At 37.6% G+C, this 25,829-nt stretch overlaps 1 protein-coding gene across 4 annotated transcripts in view; it reads right to left on the reverse strand.

The window, feature by feature from the left end:
- Hmg20a (high mobility group 20A) overlaps positions 1-25,829 on the reverse strand; it is an 82,206-nt gene that overhangs the window by 42,491 nt on the left and 13,886 nt on the right. Inside the window, exon 2 of one of the 4 annotated variants that reach the window (XM_087210266.1) lies at positions 1-25,829. This exon is cut by the window's right edge and continues 8,154 nt beyond it. The exons of the other annotated variants lie outside the window; for them this stretch is intronic. Within the exon in view, the coding sequence (XP_087066392.1) occupies positions 8,504-9,430 (927 nt within the window). The 5' untranslated portion in view covers positions 9,431-25,829 and the 3' untranslated portion in view covers positions 1-8,503. 4 annotated transcript variants of the gene reach the window in all.

Genomic DNA, 25,829 nt, shown 5'->3' on the forward strand with positions numbered 1-25,829 from the left:
GACATTTAGAGAACTATTGCCATTACTGTTTAAACTCTTCAGTGAAATTGAAAGGGAAGCAATACTCCTAAATTCATTCCTGGAAGCAAGCATTGTCTTGATCCCCAAAGCAGAGAGAGACCCAACTCAAAAAGAGAACTATAGGCCAATCTCCCTAATGAACATAGATGCAAAAAAATTCTCAATAAGATACTGGCAAACAGAACTCAGAAGATTATCAAGAAGATCATACACCCTGACCAAGTGGGATTCATCCCAGGGATGCAGGGATGGTTCAGATGGTTCAACATATACAAATCAATAAATGTAATATACTATTTAATAGAGCCAAGGACAAAAACCATATGATTATCTCCATAGATGCAGAAAAAGCCTTCTACAAAATCCAACATCCATTCATGATAAAAATCCTACATAGAATTGGAATAGATGGTATTTATCTCAACCTGATAAAAGCCATCTATGCCAAACCAACAGCCAACATCATACTAAATGGTCAAAAACTGAAATTCTTCATGCTAAAATCAGGAACAAGACAAGGACTTCAACTATCACCACTCCTGTTCACTATAATTCTGGAAACATTAGCCACAGCAATTAGACAAGAGAAAGAAAGAAAAGGAATAAAGAAAAAAAATGAAGGAGTTAAATTTTCATTATCTGCAGATGACATGATACTCTATATAGAAGACCCCAAGAACTCAACCAAAAGTCTTCTAGACTTAATAACTAAATTCAGCAGAGTAGTTGGATACAAGGTCAACACACAAAAGTCAACAGCCTTCCTGTACATGGACAACAGACTCACTGAGAGAAGAACTGGAGAAACAACTCATTTCATAATAGCATCCAAAAAAATGATATACCTAGGAATCAATCTAATAAAAGAAATAAAAGACCTTTATTCTGAAAACTACAGCACTCTGAAAAAAGAAATCTAAGAGGATATCAAAAAATGGAAAGACATCCCTTGCTCCTGGGTAGGAAGAACCAATATAGTGAAAATGGCCGTACTTCCAAAAAGGTTATATAGATTCAATGCAATACCAATTGAAATTCCAACAGCATATTTCACAGAACTTGAGAAAACAATCCAAAAATTCATTTGGAACAAGAAGAGACCTAGAATAGCAAAAGCAATTCTAGGCAACAAAGAAAAGGTGGGGGGTATCACAATCCCCAACTTGAAACTATACTAGAAATCTACTGTGATAAGAACAGCATGGTATTGGCAAAGAAACAGACCTGAGGATCAATGGAACAGATTAGAAGATGTAGAAACAAATCCAGACATACTCGGTCACCTCATCTTTGACAAAGGATCCAAACACCCTCACTGGAGGAAAGACAGTCTCTTTAATAAATGGTGCTGAAAAAACTGGGTTTCAACTTACCAAAGATTAAAACCAGACCTATATCTCTTACTATGCACTAAACTAAAATAAAAATGGATCAAAGATCTAAATATTAAAACACAAACAACAAACTTGCTGGAAGAGAGGTTAGGTAGAACTTTTGAAGACACTGGCATAGGAAAAGATTTCATGAACAAAACCTCAGTCACATGTGAGCTAGCACAAAGAATCAACAAGTAGGATCTCATTAAAAAGTCTGCACAGGGCCGGGGATTTAGCTCAGTGGTTCTGCCGCCTGCTTTGCAAGTGCAAGGTCCCGAGTTCAATCCCCGGTACAAAAACCCCCTCAAAACAAAAAAACAACAACAACAAAAAAGAGAGACTAGAGACATTTATAGCTAAATGGATACACATAGAAGCCTTACTTTTAAGTGAAATAAATAGGACACACGTGTGTAAATACCGAATAGTTTCTCTGGTTTGAGAAACTGAAAGTGTAAATCAGGATCAAAATGTGTAATAGATAATGTGAAATAGGAAGAAAAGGTCCAAAGAGGAAGGGGAAGGGGAAGTGGGAGAGGTAGGGGAAAGGAAAGAAGGGAAAGGAAAAAATATGAGAAAAGGAAAAAACAGAAACAAAGTCTTTGTAAATAGGGAGGGGTAGAGGGGTTGAAGTGAGGGCAAGGGAATGGGGAAAAATAATAAGAACCAAGATATATCATGTAAAGGTACAAATTCCCAATGATTGTATACCTAAAATGTACCCTAAACTTATTTAAAAAAAAAAGAAAGAAAACCCTTAGCATATATATCACCAAAGTGAACCTATGTGAACTGTAATGATGATGTGTTAGCGTGGGTACACTGACGGGAACAAATGTACCATTGTGGCACAGGATGTTGTCAGAGGGGGTGGCTGTGCCTATGTGGGGACAGAGAGCACACAGGAACTCTGTACTTTCCCCCTCATTTCTGATATGAGCCTAAAGCTGCTCTAAGAAAATGAAGTTCATTCACAAAAATACTCCATTATATATTTAATATATTATATACTCTTATACATAAAACCGGTACACACAGGTTTGGGAATAAATACAACTGACTTCAATATACTTACAGATTTAAGAGGAGCAAGTGGAAGGACAAAGGCTTGCTAGCGTGTAGTCTACCCACCGTGAACATTGAGCTAGGAACATTCAGTAGGCTGTGGGCATCAATCAATGTTTTACAGGAGGAATGAGAACACTGCCTAATCCCACCAGGCAGTTAACTCAGGCTCAGTTAAGTGAAATTCAGTTAAGAACTCTCACTGTAAGGTTTTAAATGAGAGATGAGAGGTAATTTGGGAGTAAATACAGTACTTACTTTGGGAAAGGCTGGAATAGGGGAGGCAATTAGTGTATAAGGCTCTTGAAGTGATGCTTCAAGAGGTGGGCATAAGGAAGTGTGTGTGTGGCTGGTGGCTAGGCAGAAAACAGGATTCCTTATTCCTAGAATTTACAGCTCAAGCTTCTATAACTATGACTATTACTGATTTTTAAAATGTTGCTAGGCCAGCTTAGGAATTAAACTATATGGCAACTGGTCCATTCAAATATTTATCAGGTATCTAAGCACCTTCTATATCCTGGGGACACAGCAGTGATTAAAACAAGCAAAAATTCCTGCCTTCATGAAGCTCACAGTGTGCTAGGACAGACAAATACAATGTAAAATAAATAATGATATATACTGATAAGCACTAAGAACAAAATAGACCAGGGAAAAGAGGTTAGAGGAGTTCAAGGGAAGGGGGTGTCTGTAATTTTATGTATAGATGCCAAGAAAGGCTTCATAGAGGGCATCTTTTCAGGAAAGAGTCAAAGGAGATGCAAGAGAACTGAGCATCTGTGTAGGGCAAGAATAATCCAAGCAGGGGTACTAGTGCAAAAGACTATGCCTCGTGTAACCAAAGGAGGCGGGAAAGGTGGCTGGAACATGCTAGTGATAAAGTAGTAGTTTGAAAGCTAACTGGGGTACCAGAATATGCAAGGCCTTGTAGAGTTTAGTAAGGATCTTAGCTTTTTGAGATGGGAAAGTACTAGAAGGCGTTTGAGAACCAGGTAAGGCACGGAATCTAGCATTTTAATATGATCACTGTGGCTTTGTTTTTTTGGTACTGGGGATAGAACTCAGGACCTTGCTTGCGAGGCAGGTGCGGTGCCACTGAGCTAAATCCCCGGCCCACTGTGGCTACTGTTTTGAGAAGAGACTGAGAGGTGGAGAGGAAAAAAGGGTGGAAGGAGATCATGCAGGAAGCCCCTACAGTGACCCAGTTGAAAGATGATAGTGACTTAGAGCAGAGTAGTGTAGAGGTGAGATTCTCAACATACTTGGAAGGTAGAGCTAATCCTTAATTCATTTCTAGCCTTCAGATACTTTGGTAGCTTATATGATAAGTAATAAAGGGTGGGCTATACTGAAAATAAACAACTTGTAATTTTTAAAAGCTAATATGGTAAATTTTTAAATCACAAGATAATTTTTTAAAAAGCCAAAAGAAAAAATAATCTAGCATCCATCCAAGGCAAATGTCTGTAGATTATACAACAATGAGCATCTGTTGATCACCTTCACTAAGCAATCAAGACAGGGCTTGGAACTGGACATGGTGGTGCAGGTCTGTAATCCCTGTGCTCTGGGAGGCTGAGGCAGGAGGATCTAAGATTGAGCTCACTTTGGGCAACTTAGTGACTTAGCAAGATCCTGTCTCAAAATTTAAAAAAAAAAAAAAGGGTTGGGGATGTAGTTCAGTATGAAGGCTCTGGGCTTAATCCTCTGTACTGCAATGGAAAAAAAAGACTGCTTGGTGTCAAGCAATGTTAGCTTTGCTTTTACACAAGTTTAGAGTCTATTATGCTTGATTAGGAAATACTGGTCTCAAAAAAACAAGAGGGGAGAGGCCAGCATTAGAAATAAACATAAACCTTCCATCTTTGTACAATTTTTTTTTTTTTTTTTTGAGACAGGGTCTTGCCATGTAGTTCAGGCTGGCTCAAACTCATAGCAATCCTCCTCCCTCAGCCTCCAGAGTGCTGAGACTACAGGCGTATGCCACCATGCCTGGCTGTACACAAATTTTTTTGAAGTAAAAGTTTTGCGAACTTCTGAATCAGGTATGTTCTTATAAATCATAGATGTACTAGACCATCAAAAGGAACTATGCACAGTTTAGATTTCTTTCTAGACAGCTGGATCACTGTATATGCCTTTTTGTCCTCAATGGAACCTGGGAGAACTGTCACTATTAGGACTCAAAATGTACTGTGAGAGAAAAAACACAAAAGGAAAGCATCTAGAAACAAACAGTATTTTGTATCAGCTTTATGTAAGGCACTGTGATAGCAAAGGGGAAATAAAAAGCACTTTCTTCTGCCAGAGCAAAACTTGTCACTCTACAAGCAGGGTGATGTCTTTTAAGGTCACAGCCCACCTATTTGGCTATTTCATGGTGCCTGTTGGTCCCAAGCTGCCCTTCCTACACAGGCTATCTACTGAAGCACTGCTTTTATTATTAGCAAAAAGAGTTAAAGGCCCAAGTAAGACAACATGGGCCAGTGCCTCCATTGAGCGTTAAAGTCATCCAATAAACTCTGGTACTACTTGGTCAGTGTAGGGTACTTTCCCCCCTTCCTGGGACCCTGGAGTATCCTGAAGCAGTAACAAGGGAAATGTGGATGAATAGGGTATGTCAGCATAGACATAAGCCCTTTAGGAGGTCATGGGTACACAAAAAGGCATTTTCAATGAATTTAACCTTATATTTGAAAAAAACAACCAAACTTGTTCTAAATATACAAAGTACAAATGGTTAATGTTCTTGATTGGTGAAGATATGTGTATTTTTCACTCCCTTCTTGGTGATTCCTATGAAGTTTATCAGAATAGGGGAATTTAAGTTTATCAAGAAACTTACATTTTTTAAAAAGCTGAAAAGTAATGTTTTCCAGGTTGTTATTATGTCATGGTGGTAGGCATAAAAAAATACAGGGGTAAATAAGATAAAAATGACAGGGCCGGGGATTTAGCTCAGTGGTTTTGATGCCTGCTGCGCAAACACAAGGACCTGAGTTCGATCCCCGGTACCAATAAAAAAAAAAAGACAAGATAAAAATGACAATAAACCCTTGTCCTTTTACAGTTCAGAATCTAGTCAGAGACAAATAGCTAAAAAGTAGGTGGAAAGGTCAATAGTGTTTCAAGGTATGTGTTCATTTAAATATATGACAAAAACAGGGATGAGCTTCAGCTGAACTGCACAGATGAGGCAACCTGCTAAGATAACTGCTAATTATCATAATAAATTCACAGAGGCCCTGGAAGGAAACAGAAAACAACAGCTGAGTAAACACCTGAGAAGGAAGGCAGCACAGGATACTTAAGTGTTTGGAAATCCAGTCTCATACCGAGGCAGAGATGCAAACCATATGACTCAGGCTGGAGTTTCAGGAAAGCAATATATAAAAAATCAGAAGCAAGAGAAGTCCTGAGTATCTGGACCCAAACAAAAAATTAAGAGTCCACAGTTCTAGGGCAAGGGTACTTAACTGATTCAAGGAACACACCTCTATCTGCTTACATCTCACACCATTCTTTAAAAGCTCAAGCCTGGAGCTGTGAAACAACACTGAAGAAAAGAGGTGAGAAAAATGTTTCTTTTATAGGCAATAAATCCTAAATCTTTCACCATCTCAAGAGCCAATGAAAACTACAGGCAAAGGAGGACATACTTGAATAGGAAAAGCAACATTTATAAAAACTATAGTGCAGGAAACAGAAATGGATCACATCAAGGTGTTCATTTTCATCAACTGACTTACAAATTAAATTCTCTTAAAAGAAAAATAGAAGATACAGGGTAAGGGAATTTCCTTAGCCATAAATGCAAAACAAAAAGAAAACTTTAGTAACAGGGAGGCAAAGCAGTTACTGGTCTTTACTACTGTGAACAAAAAAATGAAATTTAGAGTTCTCAGCAAACAAAAAAAAGGCATCATTGTAATGTGCTTAACAGTTTAAAATGAAAGACATTTAGAAATTCACTTTGCTATAAATTTTACTTTTGAATTCTAAAGCAAACAATGTTCAGGACTTGGGAAAGTTACTGAATAAACATAAAATTCAAATTTGACGTAGGTAAAGCTTTTGAAGACCAATTTCCTAGAAACACTTCTGCAATAGCTTACTCAGTACGATAAGGTGTCAACCTTCATACAGAGCCCACTGTGCCAATCAGCACAAGTGGTTACATGTAATATCCCTGGTTTATGAACTTCCGATTTTAAAAAGTTAAAATCCATATTAGCTATAGCTTACTAAAATAGTAACCTAACCAGAAAAATTAAATCACTTCAACGTTCTTTTTTAAAATTTTAATTAAATTCTTTTATTGGTACATTGTAGGTATACAACACAATTACATTTCTCATTGGGAATTGTGCCTTTACATGATGCATCTTGGTTCTTATTTTTTCCCCATTCCTAGCCCTCCCTTCACCCCCTCCACCCTTCACTATTTACAAAGACTTTATTTCCAGTTTTTCCATTTCTCAGCATTTTTCCTTTCCCTTCTTTCCTTTCCCCTGCCCCTCCCACTAACCCTACCCCTACCCCTTTGGACCTTTTCTTCATATTTTGCATCATCGATCATTCATTCTAATAATTGGTACATTTTAGGTATACAATATAATGACATTCAGCATTGGAAATTTGCACCTTTACATAGTCTCTCTTGGTTATTTTTCACCCTTGCCCAGGCCTCCCTTCAACCCCTCCATTCCTCCCTATTTACAAAGGTTTTGTTCTTTTCCATTTTCTCACATTAATCCCATTCCCTTCTATCCTTTCCCCTAGCCCTCCCACTTCCTTCCCCTTTGCCCCTTTTCTTCCTATTTCACATTACCTATTATACATTTAGTCCTTATTTACACTTTCAGTTTCTCACACCAGAGAAACTATTTGGTATTTACACATGTGTGTCCTATTTATTTCACTTAAGAGTATCGCCTCAATGTGCATCCACTTAGCTATCAATGTCTCTAATTTCTCATTTTTTATGGCTGAGTAGTACTCCATTTTATTAAAAAACCCACATTTTCTTTATCCAGTCTCCAGTTGATGGGCATTTGGGCTGTTTCCAAGTTTTAGCTATAACAAACTGTGCTGCTATGAACATGGGTGCACATATGTCACTGTGGTATGATTCTTTTAATTCTTTGGGGAAGATCCCCAGCAGTGGAATAGCAGGGTCAAAGGGGACTTCCAGTCCTAGTTCTTTGAGGTATCTCCATACTGATTTCCACAGTGGTTGCACCAGTCTACACTCCAGCCAGCAGTGGAGCAGGGTTCCTCTTTCCCCACAGCCCCGCCAGCGTTTGTTATTGGTGGATTTCATGATAGCAGCCATTCTTTCTGGAGTGAAGTGGAATCTCAGCATTGTTTTCATTTGCATCTCTTGAATGACTAGTGATGCTGAACTTTTTTTCATGTATTTATTTGCTGTTTCTACCTCTTCGTCTGAGAAATGTCTGTTCATTTCAGATGCTCATTTTTGGATTGGGTCTTTAAATTTGGGAGGTCTGATCTTTTTAAGTTCTTTATAGATTCAAGATAGTAGACCTTTGTCTGAGGAAGAGCAGGTGAAGATCTTTTCCCACATTGTGGGTTGTCTCTTCACACTGCTGGTGGTTTCTCTTGCTGTGCAGAGCCTTTTGATAATAAGAGATCCCATTTGTTGATTGTTTGTGCTAGTTCACGGGCAAATGAGGTTTTGTTCATGAAATCTTTTCCTACACCAATGTCTTCAAGGGTTCTACCTAACCTCTGTTCCAACTGGTTCAGAGTTTCTATTTTAATATTTAGATCTTTAATCCATTTTGATTTTAGTTTAGTGCATGGTGAGAGATATAGGTCTAGTTTTAATCTTTGGCAAGTTGAAGCCCAATTTTTCCAGCACCATTTATTAAAGAGGCTATCTTTCCTCCAGTGAGGGTGTTTGGCCCCTTTATCGAAGATGAGATGGCTGAGTGTGTCTGGCGTTGTTTCTGCATCTTCTAATCTGTTCCACTGGTCCTCAGGTCTGTTTCTTTGCCAGTACCATGTTGTTTTTATCACAGTAGCTTTGCAGTAGAGTTGCAGGTTGGGGATTGTGATACCCCTGCCACGACTCTGTTACCTAGAATTGCTTTTGCTATTCTGGGTCTCTTCTTGTTCCAAATGAAGTTTTGGATTGTTTTCTCAAGGTCTATGAAGTATGCTGCTGGGATATCAACTGGAATTGCATTAAATCTATATAGCAGTTTTGGAAGTATGGCCATTTTCACTATATTAATCCTTCCTTCCCAGGAGCAGGGGATGTCTGTCCATTTTCTGATATCATCTTCAATCCCTCTTTTCAGAGTGCCATAGTTTTCAGGGAAGAGTTCTTTGATTTCTTTTGTTAGGTTGATTCCTAGGTATTTCAGTTTTTTGGATGCTATTGTGAAAGGAATTATTGGCCCTATTTCTCTCTCAGTGAGTCTGTCATTTGTGTAGAGGAAAGCTATTGATTTTTGTGTGTTGACCTTGTAACCAGCTACTTGACTGAAGTTGGTTATTAAGTCTAGAAGACTTTTGGTGTTCTTGGGGTCTTCTATATAGAGTATCATGTCATCTGCAAATAATGACAATTGGACTTCTTCATTTCCTATCTTTATTCCTTTTATTTCTTTCTCTTGTCTAATTGCCTTGGCTAATGTTTCCAGAACTATATTGAACAAGAGTGGTGATAGTGGACATCCTTGTCTTGTTCCTGATTTTGGTGTGAAGGATTTCAGCTTTTGACCATTTAGTATGATACTGGCTGTTGGTTTTTCATAGATGGCTTCTATCAGTTTGAGGTAGAGAACATCTATTCCAATTTTTTGTAGGGTTTTTATCATAAATGCATGTTGGATTTTGTCAAATGCTTTTTCTGCATCTATGGAGATAATCATATGGTTTTTGTCCTTGGCTCTATTGATATAGTGTATTACATTGATTTTCGTATATTGAACCATCCCTGCATCCCTGGCATGAATCCCACTTGATCAGGGTGTATGATCTTCTTGATGATCTTCTGCATTCTGTTTGCCATTATCTTATTAAGGATTTTTGCATCTATGTTCATTAGTGAGATTGGCCTATAGTTCTCTTTTTTGATTGGGTCTTTCTCTGCTCTGGGGATCAAGGTGATGTTTGCTTCCAGGAATGAATCTGGGAGTATTGCTTCCCTTTCAGTTTCACTGAAGAGTTGAAACAGTAGTGTCAGTAGTTCCTCTCTAAATGTCTTATAGAATTCTTATAGAATTCAGCAATGAAGCCAGGACTGGGCTTTTCTTAGTTGGTAAGTTTTTAATTATATTTTCAATTTCATAGGTTGATACAGGGTTGTTCAGAATTTTTAGGTCTTCTCCATTCAACTTTGGTAATTCATATGTATCTAGGAATCTGTCCATTTCTTCTGTGTTGTCCATCTTATTGGCGTATAGGTTCTGGAAGTAGGTATTGATGATCCTCTGGATTTCTGCTGGGTCTGTTGTCATTTCACCCTTTTCATTCCTAATTGCATGGATTTGGGCCTTTTCTTTCCTTTTTCTGACAAGGTTGGCTAAGGGTTTATCAATTTTGTTGATTCTTTCAAAGAACCAACTCTTGGCTTCATTGATTTTTTTGTACTGTTCTCTTAGTCTCCATTGCATTGATTTCTCCTCTGATCTTTATAATTTCCTCCCTAGTATGAGCTTTGGGGTTGTCCTGATCTTCTTTTTCTAGAAGCTTGAGGTGCAGCATCAGTTTGTTTAATTGGGCTTGTTCTATTTTCCTAATATGCATATTCAGTGCTATGAATTTCCCTCGTAAGACTGCTTTCATTGTGTCCCATAGATTCCAATGTGTTGTATTGTCATTGTCATTGAATTGAAGGAACTGTCTGATTTCTTCTTTAATTTCCTCTGTGACCCATTGGTTATTCAGAAGTGTGTTGTTCAATTTCCACGTGTTCATGAAATTTTTTGAGTTTCTTTTGCTATGGATCTCCAATTTCATTGCACTATGGTCTGATAATATACAGGGGATAACTTCAATTCCTTTGCACTTATTTAAACATGTTCTATGTGTGAGTATGTGGTCTATTTTGGAGAAAGACCCATGTGCAGCTGAGAAGAATGTGTATTCTGATTTTGTGGGGTGGAAGACTCTGTAAACATCTGTTAAGGTCATTTGTTCAAGAGTTCGATTGAGTTCTAGTATTTCATTACTTATTTTTAGTCTAGTTGATCTATCTATTTGTGACAGTGGGGTGTTGAGGTCCCCCACTACAATTGTATTAGTGCATATATGACTTTTCATGTCCGTTAGTATTTGTTTTATATAGTTGGGTGCACTAGTGTTTGGTGCATAGATATTTATGATTGTCATCTCTTTCTCTTGGATTCTTCCCTTTACAAGGATGTAGTGTCCTTCTTTGTCTCTCTTAAGCAGTGTTGGTTTGAAATCTACTTGATCTGCAAAGAGGATAGCTACTCCTGCTTTTTGTTGGGTTCCTGTCACATGGAGTATTGTTTTCCACCCTTTAACTTTCAGCCTATGAGTTTCCTTTTGAATTAAGTGTGTTTCTTGTATGCAGCATATTGTTGGATTTTGCTTCTTGACCCATTCTGCCAGTCTATTTCTTTTGATTGGTGAATTGAGACCATTAACACTGATGGTTATAACTGAAACCAATTGACTTGTCATTGCCATGACTTTTTCTTTTTGTTGGGTTCTCCCCCTTTACATTTAATTTCTTGCCGTGCCAGATGGGTTCATTCTGCTTTGCTTCCTGGGGTTGTGATCCTCAATGTCTGTTCCTAGGCTACTGTGTAAAATTCTTTGGAGTGCTGGTTTGGTATTCATGAAGTTCCTAAGGTGCTCTTTGTCATGAAAGTATCTTATTTCTCCATCCATTTTGAAAGATAGTTTTGCAGGGTACATCAATCTGGGTTGGAGGCTGTTTTCTTTTAGGGCTTGAAATACATCACTCCAAGCTCTTCTTGCCTTGATGGTTTGTGTTGAGAAGTCTGCTGTGATTCTGATGGGCTTTCCTTTGTATGTGATTTGTTTCTTTTCTCTAACTGCTTGTAGAACTTTGTTCTTCTGTTGAGTTTCTGGAATCTTAACAATGATATGCCTATGTGTAGATTTTTTTTGATCAAGGTTATTTGGAGTCCTATATACCTCACTTATCTGTCTGTCAAGCTCTTTTCCCCTGCTTGGGACGTTTTCTGCCATTATTTCTGTGAAGTGATTTTTTATGTCATCTGCACTCTCACCTGTTTCTTCATTGACTCTAATTGGTCTTATGTTATTCTTCTTTGCATCATCTAGCAGCTGCTGGATTGATTTCTCATGTTCCCTTATAATTTTGAAGCAATCTTTCTTTTCCTGGTCATTAATTGCAATCTTATCTTCTATATCTGAAATTCTGTCCTCACATTGGCTCATTCTGCTGTGTAGACTTTCAGTGTAGTTTTTCATGTCCTGGAAATCTGTTTGCATCTGTTTTATGGATTCCATTTGTTTTCTATGTTGGGATTCCATCATGTTCCTGGGCTCCTCTCTAGGTTTATTAATCATGTCTTGCACTAGGGGCACAATTTCTCCTGTTATCTGAGAAATTATTTCTGATTTCATTTTTTGCAGATCCCCTTTTGTTGCCAGTTCAGTGGGTCCAGGTGGTTGAGTATCAGAGTGTTCCATCTCATTTCCCTTTGGGATTGCTGTAGGTGATCTGGAAGTCTGGTTTTGAGACTTATTTACGTGTTTCCTCATTTCAACTGGGGTGGGGGCTGTTGGTGCCTGCATGGATTACCTCATCTGAGCTGGGGGAGGTGGGACAGGGGCCGGGAGCAGGGGTAGGGATGGTGGCCCAAAAGCCCTTTCCTGTGGGCTGGGAGCAGCGGGAGGGATGGTGGCTGGGAAGCCCCTTCCTCTGGTCCAGGAGCAGTGGGATGGCGGCTCAGCAGCCCCTACCTCTCGCCAGGAGTGACGGGAGGGATGGTGGCCTGGAAGCCCCTTCCTCTTGGCCAGGAGTGGTGGGACAGAAGGTAGCCCAAAAGCCGCTATCCTCTGGGCCGGGAACAGTGGGAGGGCGGCTCAGAAGCCCCTACCTCTCGGCTGGGAGCAGCGGGACTCAGTACTGTGGTCTGGTGATCCGGTGTCCTCTGCATCTTTGTAGTGTGGAACCAGGTGGCTGTACAGAGGAGCGGGGGTGGGGGTCCAGTGGATTGTTGCCGGGGTGTGGGCTGATTCTGCGTGTTTCTCGGTACTCGGGACCTCGGTAGGGCGTCTGCCCACTTCAAGATTCTTGATGTTTTGTGTATTTACTAAAATCTCACAAAAATCAGTATTTTCAGAGTGACCTACTGCTGTCTAAAGGAAGGTTCACTTAGTTCAGCAAGTTAGGACTAGGTCCCAGGAAATAAGAATTTGCAGAATAAGGGGTTGACGATATAGCTCAGTGACACAGAATTTGCCTAGGATGTGCAAGGCCCTAGAGCCAATCCTCAACACTGAAAAAAAAATTACAGAAAGATTTGTTTTGGTCTTCTTTCCATATTAAATGTATCCACCTGCCTGTGTTACCATATACTTTTGTCATGAGCAGAAATCTACTATGGTACTGTGGTAAGTTACTATACTTTTGTTGCTGAGACAAAATACCTGACATCCAAAGTTAAAGGGGGAAAATATATTTAACTCACAGTTTATAGAGGTTTTAGTCCATAATGAGTTGGCTCCAAAGCAAGGTGGCTTGGCAGAGGGACATTGCAGAGGAGAACAGTTCACGGCAGACAGAACCTAACAATGTCTTTCTTCCCCCTTTATCTTATTCAGACTACTTAGCACTCACACCCTTAATCCTAGTGCCCTTGAGCCTAGCAATGCATCATCAGTGGGTTCCAGCTTCACATACTCTAGATACTAAGCCACCTCTGCAAAAGGCAAATGAGCACATGAAGCTTTGGCAGGACATCTAGACATGAACCATAGCAGGTACCAAGTAGAGGCTTATATCATTATCATACCCTCATTTGTAAAATGGGGCTACTATCTACTTCAAAAAGATATTGTGAGGATCAAATAAAATACTTCTCAACATGTTTGGCAAACAAGAACGTGAAAACTATTTTTTTTGGCTGTTACAAGATTTCCAATGAAATATTTATAAGGAAATATATTATACTGTGTAAGTACACATATTAAAAGAACAGATACACTAAAGAAAAATTGGAAGGAAACACACCAAAATACTCAAAAGTAATTATGTTAGGGGAGTATAATTATGAATAATTACTTTCCAGAATTTGTTTTAGCTCCCAACTTTCAGTTATATGGTTATATTACTTTAAAGGAAGTGAAAAGTATCATAAAGAACCACAACAAAAAAAGATCTGGGGATATAGGTATGTGGTAGGGCATTTGGCTAGCATATGAGCGGCTATGGGCTCAATCCTCGATACAGTATTGCCCAAAATAAAAAACCCACAGACTCTTAAAATTTTTAATTTCATATGCAATACATAAATACATTTAAAAAATATGACTGGCTTTACATAGAGCTAAAATTTCCTTCACCTGAACTCTTCCCATTTCCCTCTCCAAAAACAAAACACAATAAAACAAAACACACCAATGGAGGAGTCTCTAACTTACTGCTGAATGAAGCTTTACTGATAAATTTCTAGTCTTTCTGTCTCTCCAGATTCAGCTCTACAGGGCAGCAAAGGATTAACCTGTCCAGCATGGACAGTGTGAAGGCACAGTTTATAAACATCATGTTTTCTATTAAAAATTAACCAATTCTGCACTCAACTTTATAAAGCAGTGTTTATTCCAACATAAAAACTGATGTGAAATTGCAGTAGGCCAGGAAACTGAGAGGTAGTTGACAAATTTCCATACTGAGGGGGGAAAACTGTTACTTTTTTTTTTGGTACTGGGGATTGAACTCAGGAGCTTGCACTTGTGAGGCAGGCAGTGGAACCACTGAGCTAAATCCCCAGCCCCTGTTGTTACTTCTTATCCCATTTCCACTGTCCAGCAACAGAACAAGTAGTTCCTATTCTTGGTTAAACATGTACACTAAACTCAATTTATATGCTGTTTTTTCTAGATAAAATTACATGAAAATACACTGAGATTATCATACAAAATTCCATTTAATTATGGGAAAACAAACCATGACAGTGAGCCTGGCATTATCTCAAAAGGTTTAATTTTGAAAATTATAATAGCTGAGTTTCATAAATGTATATTCTTATGTTACTAGTAGAAAAAATAATAAGCTTTTTATAAACAGGTTGCAACATTACTTCTTGCTACTATACCTTAAGACAAATCTCAAATATAATATACCTGGATTCATCTCTAGCTCCACTGCCATCTCTTTGCCTTCAGAAATCTGACTTCAAATTGTCTTACAAGAAAAACCTATTGATTCTCCTAAGCGTCTCAGTAGAATGCTTTTCCACAGAAGTCTTCTCTGGAGTCATTTATCCTTACTACAAAGCCTCTCCAAGTATCTAATTTGGCTCTGCGTATTTACTAATGCTAGAATATTTAAAGACAAAACTGATAAATTACAATCAAGATGTAGCGATGTGAGCTTTGAAGGGAAAAAACGTAATTGTACAATCCTACATAATTCACTCAAAATGCAGGAAGAAAAACAAAAGCACTTCCAATTTTTGGTAAAGGACTATGTGCAACATAAACTATAGGAGGGCAACCTGAAGTAGTAGGATTAGATCTCACTGAGGTCAAGAAATCTGATTCTGAGTTCCGGCTATGCCACTAACTAACTAGTGGTGGCTTCTGGGAGCACTAAACCCATCCAGCCCAAGGTTCTCCATCTGTTAATGAAGAACAAAATCAATTCTAAATGTGTTTAAGTGTGTCAGAACATACAGAATACAATCACACAGTATACTCAATGATATGAACTAGAAACACTTTTACAAACATGCAGGAAACAGAATATTAGAAAAACTGGGGGAAAAAAGCACAACCACGAACATATATGAACACACAGGGTTCTTTAAGAATGATATGCATTTCTAAATTATTTTTTTCTTTTCTTTGTAGTATTGATGATTGAACCCAGGGCCTTTGCACTGAGGTACAGCCCCATCTCTTTTTAATTATTTAGAGATGGGTCTTGCTAAATTCCCTATGCTGGCCTTGAACTTGTGATCTTCCTGCCTCAATCTCCTAGACTGCTGGGATTACAGGCATATGCCACCATATCCAGCTTGAATTCTTCTATTCATATTTATTTGCTTATTTAGTTAATATTAAATGCTCTAGAATCAGACTGCCTGGATCCAAATCTTATCCTTTCTTTATTAGCCAGAAACCTTGGGCAAGTTAAAGTCTTGGAAGCAAACTTTTCTCATCTGTGAGGATAAGAATGATATATATTTACTGTACCAGTGATGGTGAACTTTTTAGAGCTTTCAATGATAACAGATGGCTGTGGCATGCCTGCCATAGGTTCCCCACCACTGGTACGTATATACAGTACTACAGGAGTTATCTAAAGAGGTAATCCACATAAATGTAGCAGTATGTTGACATCACATAGCATGATGATAATAGTATCACTAATAGTAGCAAACATTCTTTACTAAGTACCAGGCATTATGTATTACATGTATTATCCTGTTTAGTTCTCACAACGACTACCATATGAGGTACAGACTATCATTAGTACCTATTTTACAGTGACAAACTGACCCACAAAGAGGTGACTGCCATGTTTACTGTGATCATTATGGTCGTTCACAAATATTTTCAGTGTTCTTTTAGGAACACAGTGTTGCACTTCCTCAGTGTCTCTGAGATTAGGCAAGCCTATATAATTCATCTGGTCAATGAATGTGAATGACATACGATTCTTGTGTGTAGAAAATGTTGAGTCCATAAACAATTTGCTGTGTTCTCTCCTAGTACAGTGATCATGCCAGTATATATTATGATGGAGTTATTATGTCAGCCTGGTTGCCTAAGTGACCAAAATAGTACAGTCTCCTTGTCCATTACGGACAAGTAGCATAAATAAGAGAAAAAACAAAAACACTGAGATTTTGTGGCTGTTTATTACCATAACAATAACATAATCCATTCTAACCTTAATAGTTAAATTTCCTACTTAGCATCATCATTATCTAGTTATTCATAGATACTACCAAAAGTTTAATAAGAAATTATGGAAGGACTGGGGATTTAGCTCAGGGGTACCACGCCTGGCTCGCAAGTGCAAGGTTCTGAGTTTGATCCCTGGTACCAAAAAAAAAAGAAAAAGAAAAAAAAAATTATGGAAGAAAAGAGTATGAGTCTATTTCTTTGATGTGTGTATATAAACCAATGAAAGTTTACCACTGTCTAATTTAGTGCTACAAATTATGAATTATTGTATAAATATCTTGACTTTGGGCTAGGCAAAGACTCCTTAAAGGACACAGAGCACTAACCACAAAAGAGAAAAATGATAAGTAAGAGTTGAGAATGTCTGTTCATCAAAATACCTTGTAAATGGGGCTGGGGATTTAGCTCACTGGTTTCGCTGCCTGCTGTGCAAGCACAAGGACCTGAGTTCGATCCCCAGTACCAAAAAAAAAAAAAAAATCCTTGTAAAAAGTATAAGGCACAGACTGAGAAGTTACATCTGCAACACAGACATGCAGCAAAAATTCATATTCACAATGTATAGAGGACTCCTACAAATCAGTAAGATAAATGACTCAATTGAAAAAAAAAAGGACCACATACAAAGCAAGCACTTCATAAAAGAGATTGTCCAATGATCAACAACCATAGAAAAAGAGACTAACACACACCCAAGGGAATTTCTAAAATAAAAAATGATAATATACAGTGTTGGCAAGGATGAGCAGAAACTGAAATTCTCTCATGTTGTTATTGGCAATTTAAATGGCTCAATAACTTTGGAATACTGTTAGCAATACCTGTTAACATACACCTATTTTATGAATCAGCAGTTCTATTCTTAACCACATAACAGTTTACCGAGTGTCACTCTAGCAGCGTTTGTTTACATACTGACTATGCTGAGTGTTGCTCGGGCAGGAAACATTTCAACCAGTTGATTCTTGTATTGAATAAATTTGATAAAATTGTCATTTTTATATTTCTTGCTATATTATCTTATAAAAATTAACAAAAAATTCTATTTTTGGTCATCTTGTATTTAAATAATTGGACTGGTAAGTGGTTAGTAATATATCCTAGAGAAATGAGGGTCAATGGTGGTAGCATTTATTACTAACAGCCTCAAAGTGGATCTATCAACAATAGCAGGGCTACATTATGGTATACACTCTTAAAATGAAATCAGTGGAATACTACACAGACTAATGCTACATACAACACAGAGGAATTTCAGAGACTTAATTATGAGCAAAAGAAAGCCCAACTCCAGAGAGTAAATAGTCTGTGAATCTATTTATATGAAGTTCACAACAAGTAGAATCTCTCTACGGTGCCAGAAACCAGAATGGCTACTTCTGGTAGAGAGAGAGGGTACTGACTGAAGTGTCTCTTGAAGAGCCAAAAATATTCACAGTTGAATTTATGTATGTAAACATTCACTGACCTGTATAATGAGTTTGTAGATTTTTGTACTTTAATGTATATGCCATGGTTTTAAAAAGCTAGGCGAGGGCCAGGGATTTAGCTCAGTGGTGCTGCCACCTGCCATTCAAACGCAAGGTCCCGAATTTGAAAAAAAAAAAAAAAAAAGAAAAAGCTAGAGGAAAAGAAGCATTCATTTAGATACGAATTCCAGGATTAGAAGATCCCACAAATATTAGTGGGTCTAACCACACATTCAGGGCTCAGCTCCAATCTGAATGTCTCTTGGGTATGTCTACCCAATTTTTAGATAGCTCTGACAATCAAAAAGCTTTCCTTTGTAATGAACGCCAAACTTAGCCCCAAGGAGCTTCTATGGGTTTTCATTCTATCTTTTGGGTGAGTGTGTTCCCTCTTCTACATATATCTCATTTATCCCAAGATCTAACTAACGACTAAGATTCCTTTCAGATTCTAAAAATTTTTAAAAAGATTCCATGATTCTGTACCCTTATTAACATACATTTCTTCATTTGCCTGTTTCCTTATACCTGTGTTCAACTTTACTCTTTCAACCAATGTTTCAACTTTAATAGATAACTAGCTTGTAGATTTTTACTCAAAATAGGAATTACTTTAAGTGTATATCAACATTTACAGTATACAACTGGCCATATCTGTATGCTTCAAGAGCACAAAGAAAAATTGCTCACTACTTAAAGCATTAGAATTTTAGAATATTAGAGCTCACAAAGGAGACTTAGCTCACTTGGATTTGGGAAATGTTAACCATTAAATGTTTAGATGAGAATTTTTTAGATAAAGAACAAGTTAAGTCAATGGTGATTATTTTGATCTAGGCAATGGGAAAAAGGATGAATATATATGCAAAACACAGGTTATGCCTAAAGCAATGACTCATAATGGTCTTCATGTACAAACAGAAAAGCATTTTCCTAACCTCAAAGAGCCAATTGAAGAACCTATGGAATTATGTTTTAAGGTATCCAAAAGTCTCTACAGAGTTAAAGTTCAGGAGATAAATATAAAAGCAGAGTGGTACTTTCAAACTTGAGATGATGTGTGTTCGCTAGTAGTAGTACTTAGACCTGTTTAAAAAACCAAGTCCTGGGCTGGGGATTTAGCTCAGTGGTTTCGCCACCTGCTGTGCAAGAGCAAGGACTCGAGTTCGATCCCTGGTATCAAAAAACCCCCCCCCCAAAACAAAACAAAACAAGTCTTCATGGTTGCCTCTATTATTTCATATCATACTATGACTGCCCTTTTACTGCTGCAACCTCAGAGTTTTATTGTTTTCTTTGGTTTTCTTTTTGGTACTGGGGATCAAACTCAGGACCTTAGGCTTGCGAGGCAGGCACCGGCACCACTGAGATAAATCCCTGGTCCTTGTTTCATTCTTTATTGCACAGGCTAGAACTTAATTGAGACAATTCAAGATTATCTGCAACATAAATTATAGGAAGTAAATCTTGACTCTAAGTGTAAAAAATGCATTCACTTCATAATTCTGGGCAAGTTTGAGGCAGAATACATAAAAAGAATGAGAAGGAAAATTTGCTTTTGGTAATGCTTTACTGTACTACCAAGAGAGAAGTTCTTGAATGGTTGTGCTGTACTTGAGAAAAGGTGCCATGAAACTGAGTTTTAGAAGTTGGCATACAAATGCAGACACTTTTTTTTTTGGTACCGGAGATTGAATTTGGGACCCTTCACTTGAGAGGCAGGTGGTGGAGCCACTGAGCTAAATCCCCGGCCCAATGCAGACACTTTTAAATCTTCATCTTGTTTGGTTTCTAACTGGGATCTGATGCTGTAATAGACTCTTTTGCAAACTCTTTTCTCACTGCTGCCTATATACACAGCTCATTTCCCTCTCGTTAGCCATTCTGTCTGGGGCTTTGACTTCTCTCTCTATATGCTTTCCTAGAGACTGCTCTCAGTTCTAGGGTTCAATAACCACTATACTGATGACATTTAAACCCACTTCTTTTAAATTCTGGGCCAGTATCTCAAACAACTAAGAGAATTATTTTCTTTAACATGTAAAAAGTGAATCCATCCTCTTTTCCTCAAAATAGGTTCCATTTTCCATGTTCTCTAAGTCATTTAAGGGTACTGTACTCTGTTCTGTCACTCAGGCTAAAAACCTGAGAGTTGTTTTCAACAATTGCCCCACCCTTCCCATCACAATCAATTGCATGCAATGCCCAGGTGATTCAGCCTCCTCTCCTAAGGTCTCATTATTACTGTTAAAGCCCTTTAAAAAAAAAGGACCTTTTTTAAAAACCCTAATTACTCTAATAGCCTCCTATCTGTTCTTCTTGCCTCTAATCTGTTTTCCCATAGCTGCTAGTGATCATTCTAAAATACAATGGAATTATGTATATTTCTTGTTTAAAATCATTCCAAAGGATACCCATTACCTTCCTCTGTTTAAAAGCATAAATGTTATACTTGTTTTGAGTGCTTAAACTTTAAATGTTTTACAATAAGGATCATTTGAAGAAATGATCAAATTTGGTCATGTAATAGTGAATGACCATCCTTAAATTAGTTTCACAAGCTAAAAATGAAATCTTGACATGCTTAAATGAAATAGAACAATAAAAACTTAAAACAATATATTAAAAACAATCAAATCTTATACTGGAGTCACATCTTTGGTATCTTTTATTTGTTCTTGAATGAAACATCTTAGAAATTTACTCCTTTGGCGAGTAAGACCCAGCTGGTAAGCTAAAATGACTGAAATCAATGTAATAATGATAAAATGCAGCCCTGACCTCCACTACTCCTTAAAAAAAGAACAATAAAATACAGCAAATAGTTTATGTCTAGGAAACAACCCAGTAATTAAGAACAGCGATGTAATAAATGAGGATCATAAGATTTAAGGCTCAATTTACATAACTACTTTGATGCAGTTTTATTCTAAATTTTTAAACTATGAACATTACTTTCTACAGTATCATTTAAATATATGTTTTGGGCCTTCAAATTAACAGGCTATCAGATAAAGCTATTTCTGGTCTTTCATGACTCTTATTTATAGTATCTATCTTCTTTCCTGCAATACATTTCTGTTGCAATCAACTCCAAGACCTCTTGAGAGAGAATATCACTCAGTACCATTATACATGCATTACCAAGTAAGGTAAGAAAAACTATAAGTCAACTGAGATCCCATGATGCTAGTTCTGTTTCAATTTTCTTTCTACTAACTCCCAAAACATGACAGCTCTGTTGTAGTACACTGAGTTATAAGTTTTGGGTATAGAAAAAACGATTATAGGGTATAGGAGATTATAGAGCTGCAGCACAGTTTATCTTTATTATGAATATTAAGTACCCAGAAATAAACATGAAGCCCAGTTAAAAGTTAAACATATGCTTTCCTTGTCTGTAAATGAACATAGTTTGAAAAAGCAATTTAATTACAATTTAAATATGCAGGAGGAAAAAAGTTCTCATGTTCATTATAGTGTATACTCACTGCTTTCTAAAACAGTTCATAAAATGATACATTGACTTATACTCACCCTATTTGCAAATAATGTTCTGAATGTCACATCTTTGAACTCAAATATCCTACTGGGTGATGACCAACTGTTAATAGTATATTACTCTTAATGTATAAAAATAATCAGTTTCATTACTGGCTAGACATTTTATATTTTTTATTAACAAGGATGCAACTATACCAATTCTTTTCTAGTCTTCCACCTAACTCTTTGGAGTAGCCATATTCATCTATAGGACAGCCCTCTAGGGAAGGATGTAAATAGAGACCAGTTCCAATCCTATGCACCAGTCTTATTTTATTACATAACAGACAGTATTCTACAACTAAAAATTGACTTAAAATTTCTGTGGTAAGATTTTTATTTACCTAAGTAAGTAACTTCTCTGGCCAAAGAAATACAACTCTACTGATGTGAATATAGGTATGTAAAGTTTGTAAAAAAAAATTCTTTGCCAATGATGGTGCTGTTAGACAAAAATTCTAAAATAAATGGGAGAAGACATAATAAGAAAAGGCTGAAAGCTATAGTTGACTTCAGTCTTTCTTTGGACATTAAGTGAATCTATACACAATTCTTAGTATCATGTACTGCTAGAAAAAGATTTTAATTAAACACCAGGGAGAAGAAATCTGCCAATTAGAATTATGCAAGTAGTTTGTTTTGCTAGGAAATAAATGGCTAGCAGCTGACACTGTATTTCTGGCAAAATAAAGCTGCTCTTTCCCCTTTTTAGAAATAAACATAAAAATCATTGTATTACATTTATTTAATATAGTCCCTAAATAGGCAATTAGCTTGAGAAGACTGTTTTTAAATATGGCCAAGTTCTCTGTACTTAAATTCTTCTCACCCTCTGTATAGCACAAACGTACCATAATTCTATAATGCTGTATAGTACTGCAGAAATAACCTTCATATTCCTCATACTCTTTCATCAGCTCTGGAGTCAGTGATCTACATTTTAAAATCCCAGAGGAATATGAGATTCAGAAATGTATTTAGTCATAGCTGGCGGCAGCAGATACTTATGAACTCTTATGAGCTCCCAGTTTTTGTTTTTGTTTTTTTTTTGGTGCCGGGGATGGAACTCAGATCCTTCCGCTTGCAGAGCAGGCAGCGAAACCATTGAGCCAAATCCCCAGCCCTGAGCTCCCAGTTTTATTGACTTGAGGATAGTTATGAATCTCTGATACATCTTCAAATATCAATAAACAGATGAAGTTTTAAAAATTATTGTACTCAGAATAACAATTTTGCTACAGGTAGAATAAATACTAAAGTTAGAAGCTTGGCCTTTTCTAAGCATTCAAAATTTTTCTTCTTATTCCTCCTTCCCATCAGGGCCCTGCACCTGCTAACATGCATATACATTATTCATTACATTTTTCCAGTTTATAGGAAATTTCTAAGCACAGTATCTAGACTTTAGGAATGAACAAGAGTGTATCATTTACTACACATTAAGAAATATTATAAATTTCTGAAATATTTCTTCTTAAAATTTACTTGGACCAAAACTAGGGTAGTAGTAAACTGGCATTTAAAATTTTCTTTTGAGGGGAGGCAGAATTAGAGATTGCACCTAGGGCTTTGCACATGCTAGGCAAGAACTCTATCACCGAGCCATTGTTCAGTCCTTTTTAAGATCAGGTCTTGCTAAGTTGCCCAGGCTGGCCTTGGACTTGTTGTGGTCTTCCTGCCTCAGCCTGTTGAGTAGCTGGGATTATAGACATGCACTATGAAGCTCAGCTTTTCATGGGTTTTAGAAAATGTTAGCAGTCTGAAAGTTGATTAAAACTATTAAATACACAATTTTCTACCACACATACAATTAAGCACCTCACTTTACTGAAATCAGCTTTAAAAACAATAATCTTATTAAAAGCTAGGTCTAAGATGAAGAAAGCAAACACAATATATCTAAGAATATCTTGTAATATCAAACCATGATAGACCTGTGTATCCTATAAAACATATATATCAAGACATTCGTGTTGTGAAATGTGGCCACTTTTTCCTTATTCTGATTAAAAGATGTTATATAGTTACTATAGTAGCATTATGGCATATTTATATGACCAAAACAGCTAATAATCTTTACACAAACAATACTGGCAATCTCAGTAGCAAGCAAATGCAAATAGATCACCTTTCCTTTGTAGGGCCCTAATGTTTTTAAAAATAATTAGATTCTAGGAAAGATAAATCACGTAGCCAACACTGCTCCTAAAAACTCTTGACTCTAGTTGTAAACAGCTCCAATCCAAGAAATGTGGGTACACGTATCCCTCTGTGGGGGATAAAATCTGCCCATACCACCATGTTTAGGCAGCACTAAAATTGGCTAATCATTAAAACTGTCTTCAGGCCTCACAATGATTACTCAGTGCCTTTCTCAAGACAGCAATTTTGAAAAGGACCAAGGAAATAAGCAATCCTTCTATGCTCTAGGGTACAGCACACATCTAGGAGGTGGTTCTCAATCTATGCTAACTAAGGCTGTATGATGTATTTTTTCATTTACCACGTATTTCCTAAACATGTTATAGGTACTAGATATACCAGCAATACAACAGTGAAGAATTTCTCCCCTTATAAAAATTAGTTTGAAGTGAAACACATTAAGCAAATATGCTAATAAACAAACTAAAACCGTGAAAATACGATGAAGGAAAAAACCAGAAAGCTATGGAACAACAATAGATGTCATTTAGATGGGGGGGGGCTCTTAAGGAAGCAATACATAAACTGAGAGCTGCATGTTCAGGAGGTGCATTCAATACTGAGGAAAAAGCTTATTAGACCCTGAGGTAAGGAGGGATTTGTGTTCTGCAAGAAGCAGGCTGGAGAAAAATGAGCAGGGAAGAAGGGTAAGCTGAGTCAAGAACCAAGTCCTGCAGATGGGGAGCTAAATTAAAGTTCTGGGTTTTCCCTACAGTTTAAGAGCAAACCTCTGAGGAGTTTTAAGGTGGGCCATGGTATGCTATTAATGCTTTCTAAAGGATCCTTCTAACTTCTTCATAAAGAATGGGTGTGTAAAGATGGGTAAGAACAGAGCTAGAAGGACCATCTGGGAAGCTACTGCAATGCTCCACCACAGCATGATGGGGGCTTAGACAGAGCAATGACTGTGAAGGAGTAGCAAGGAGAATGGACAGAAGCAACAGAATCTTACAGTGGTATGCACGGGGCTGTGTGTGATGATCCCAAGATTTCTAATTGAGAAACTCGTAGACCTAGATGTATAATCAAGGAAAAAGCAAAAGTTCAAGATAGGTTCATTTTAAGATGACTTGAAGACAAGATATCAAGTCGGAATCCATACATGGGAGATGTCAGGATGGAGAAAGGAGTTTAGGAGTATTCAGCAATTACTATAGGCAGTACTTCAAATCATGAATGTAAGCCACAATGTAGGGAGAGATGGTAGATTAATAACCAGGGTTATGTACTGAGGAACTCAACAGAACTCCAAAAACCTGCATTGTGGTAGAAGAGACAAGACAAGCAGTGAACAAATAAACAGAAAACATAGAGCTACTTTATGTCCAAAATGATGTCTCTAAGCAGAGGCTATGTGAGTGTCTGGAGAAAGAGATGCAGGCAGAGAGAAGCTCACAGAGCCCTGAGGTGGGAATTATCGAGTTATATTCAAGGCAGTGAGGTCAGGACCCTTGGCTCAAACTCCAGCCTTTAGACTTTGGGGCCAAAGGGTGACAAGGTGGGTATCTACAGCCCGGGTGGGTATCTACAGAGCTGGGCATGAAGCGGCACCTGCTACAATTGGATCCTGGGTGCTTAGCCATGTAACATCAGGCTCCAAAGGTGAGAGCTTCCCCCACTGGATGCTTAGTTATAGAGCCTTTTCCAGTTTTTGTGAAAAAATAACTTATCCATTGTCCCCTCCAAAGGAAAATAAATAGAAGGTTGCAAAGGAGACTTAGAACATATGAACAGAGGTAGACAGAGAACTACAAGTGTGTGGTTTCAAAGTATTTCAAGGAGAAAAAAAAGCTGTGCGTGGTAGCATACATCTGTAATCCCAGCACTCTAGGAGGCTGAGAAGAGAAGATTGCAAGTTTGAGCCCAATCTGGGCAATTTAGTGACTTGGCAAGACCCTGTCTCAAAGCAAAACAAAGGGGGAGGGGTGCTGGAGAAGTAGCTCAGTGTGAAGGTCCTAGGTTCAATCCCAGGAGAGGAGGAAGAAGACGCAGACGTTGCTGAGAGATGCCCATGTTT

Source organism: Heterocephalus glaber, unplaced genomic scaffold, assembly GCF_053883595.1.
Source record: "Heterocephalus glaber isolate CG9 unplaced genomic scaffold, H.glaber_assembly_v1.0 deba00001140, whole genome shotgun sequence".
In the NCBI taxonomy this organism is placed as follows: Eukaryota; Metazoa; Chordata; class Mammalia; order Rodentia; family Bathyergidae; genus Heterocephalus; species Heterocephalus glaber.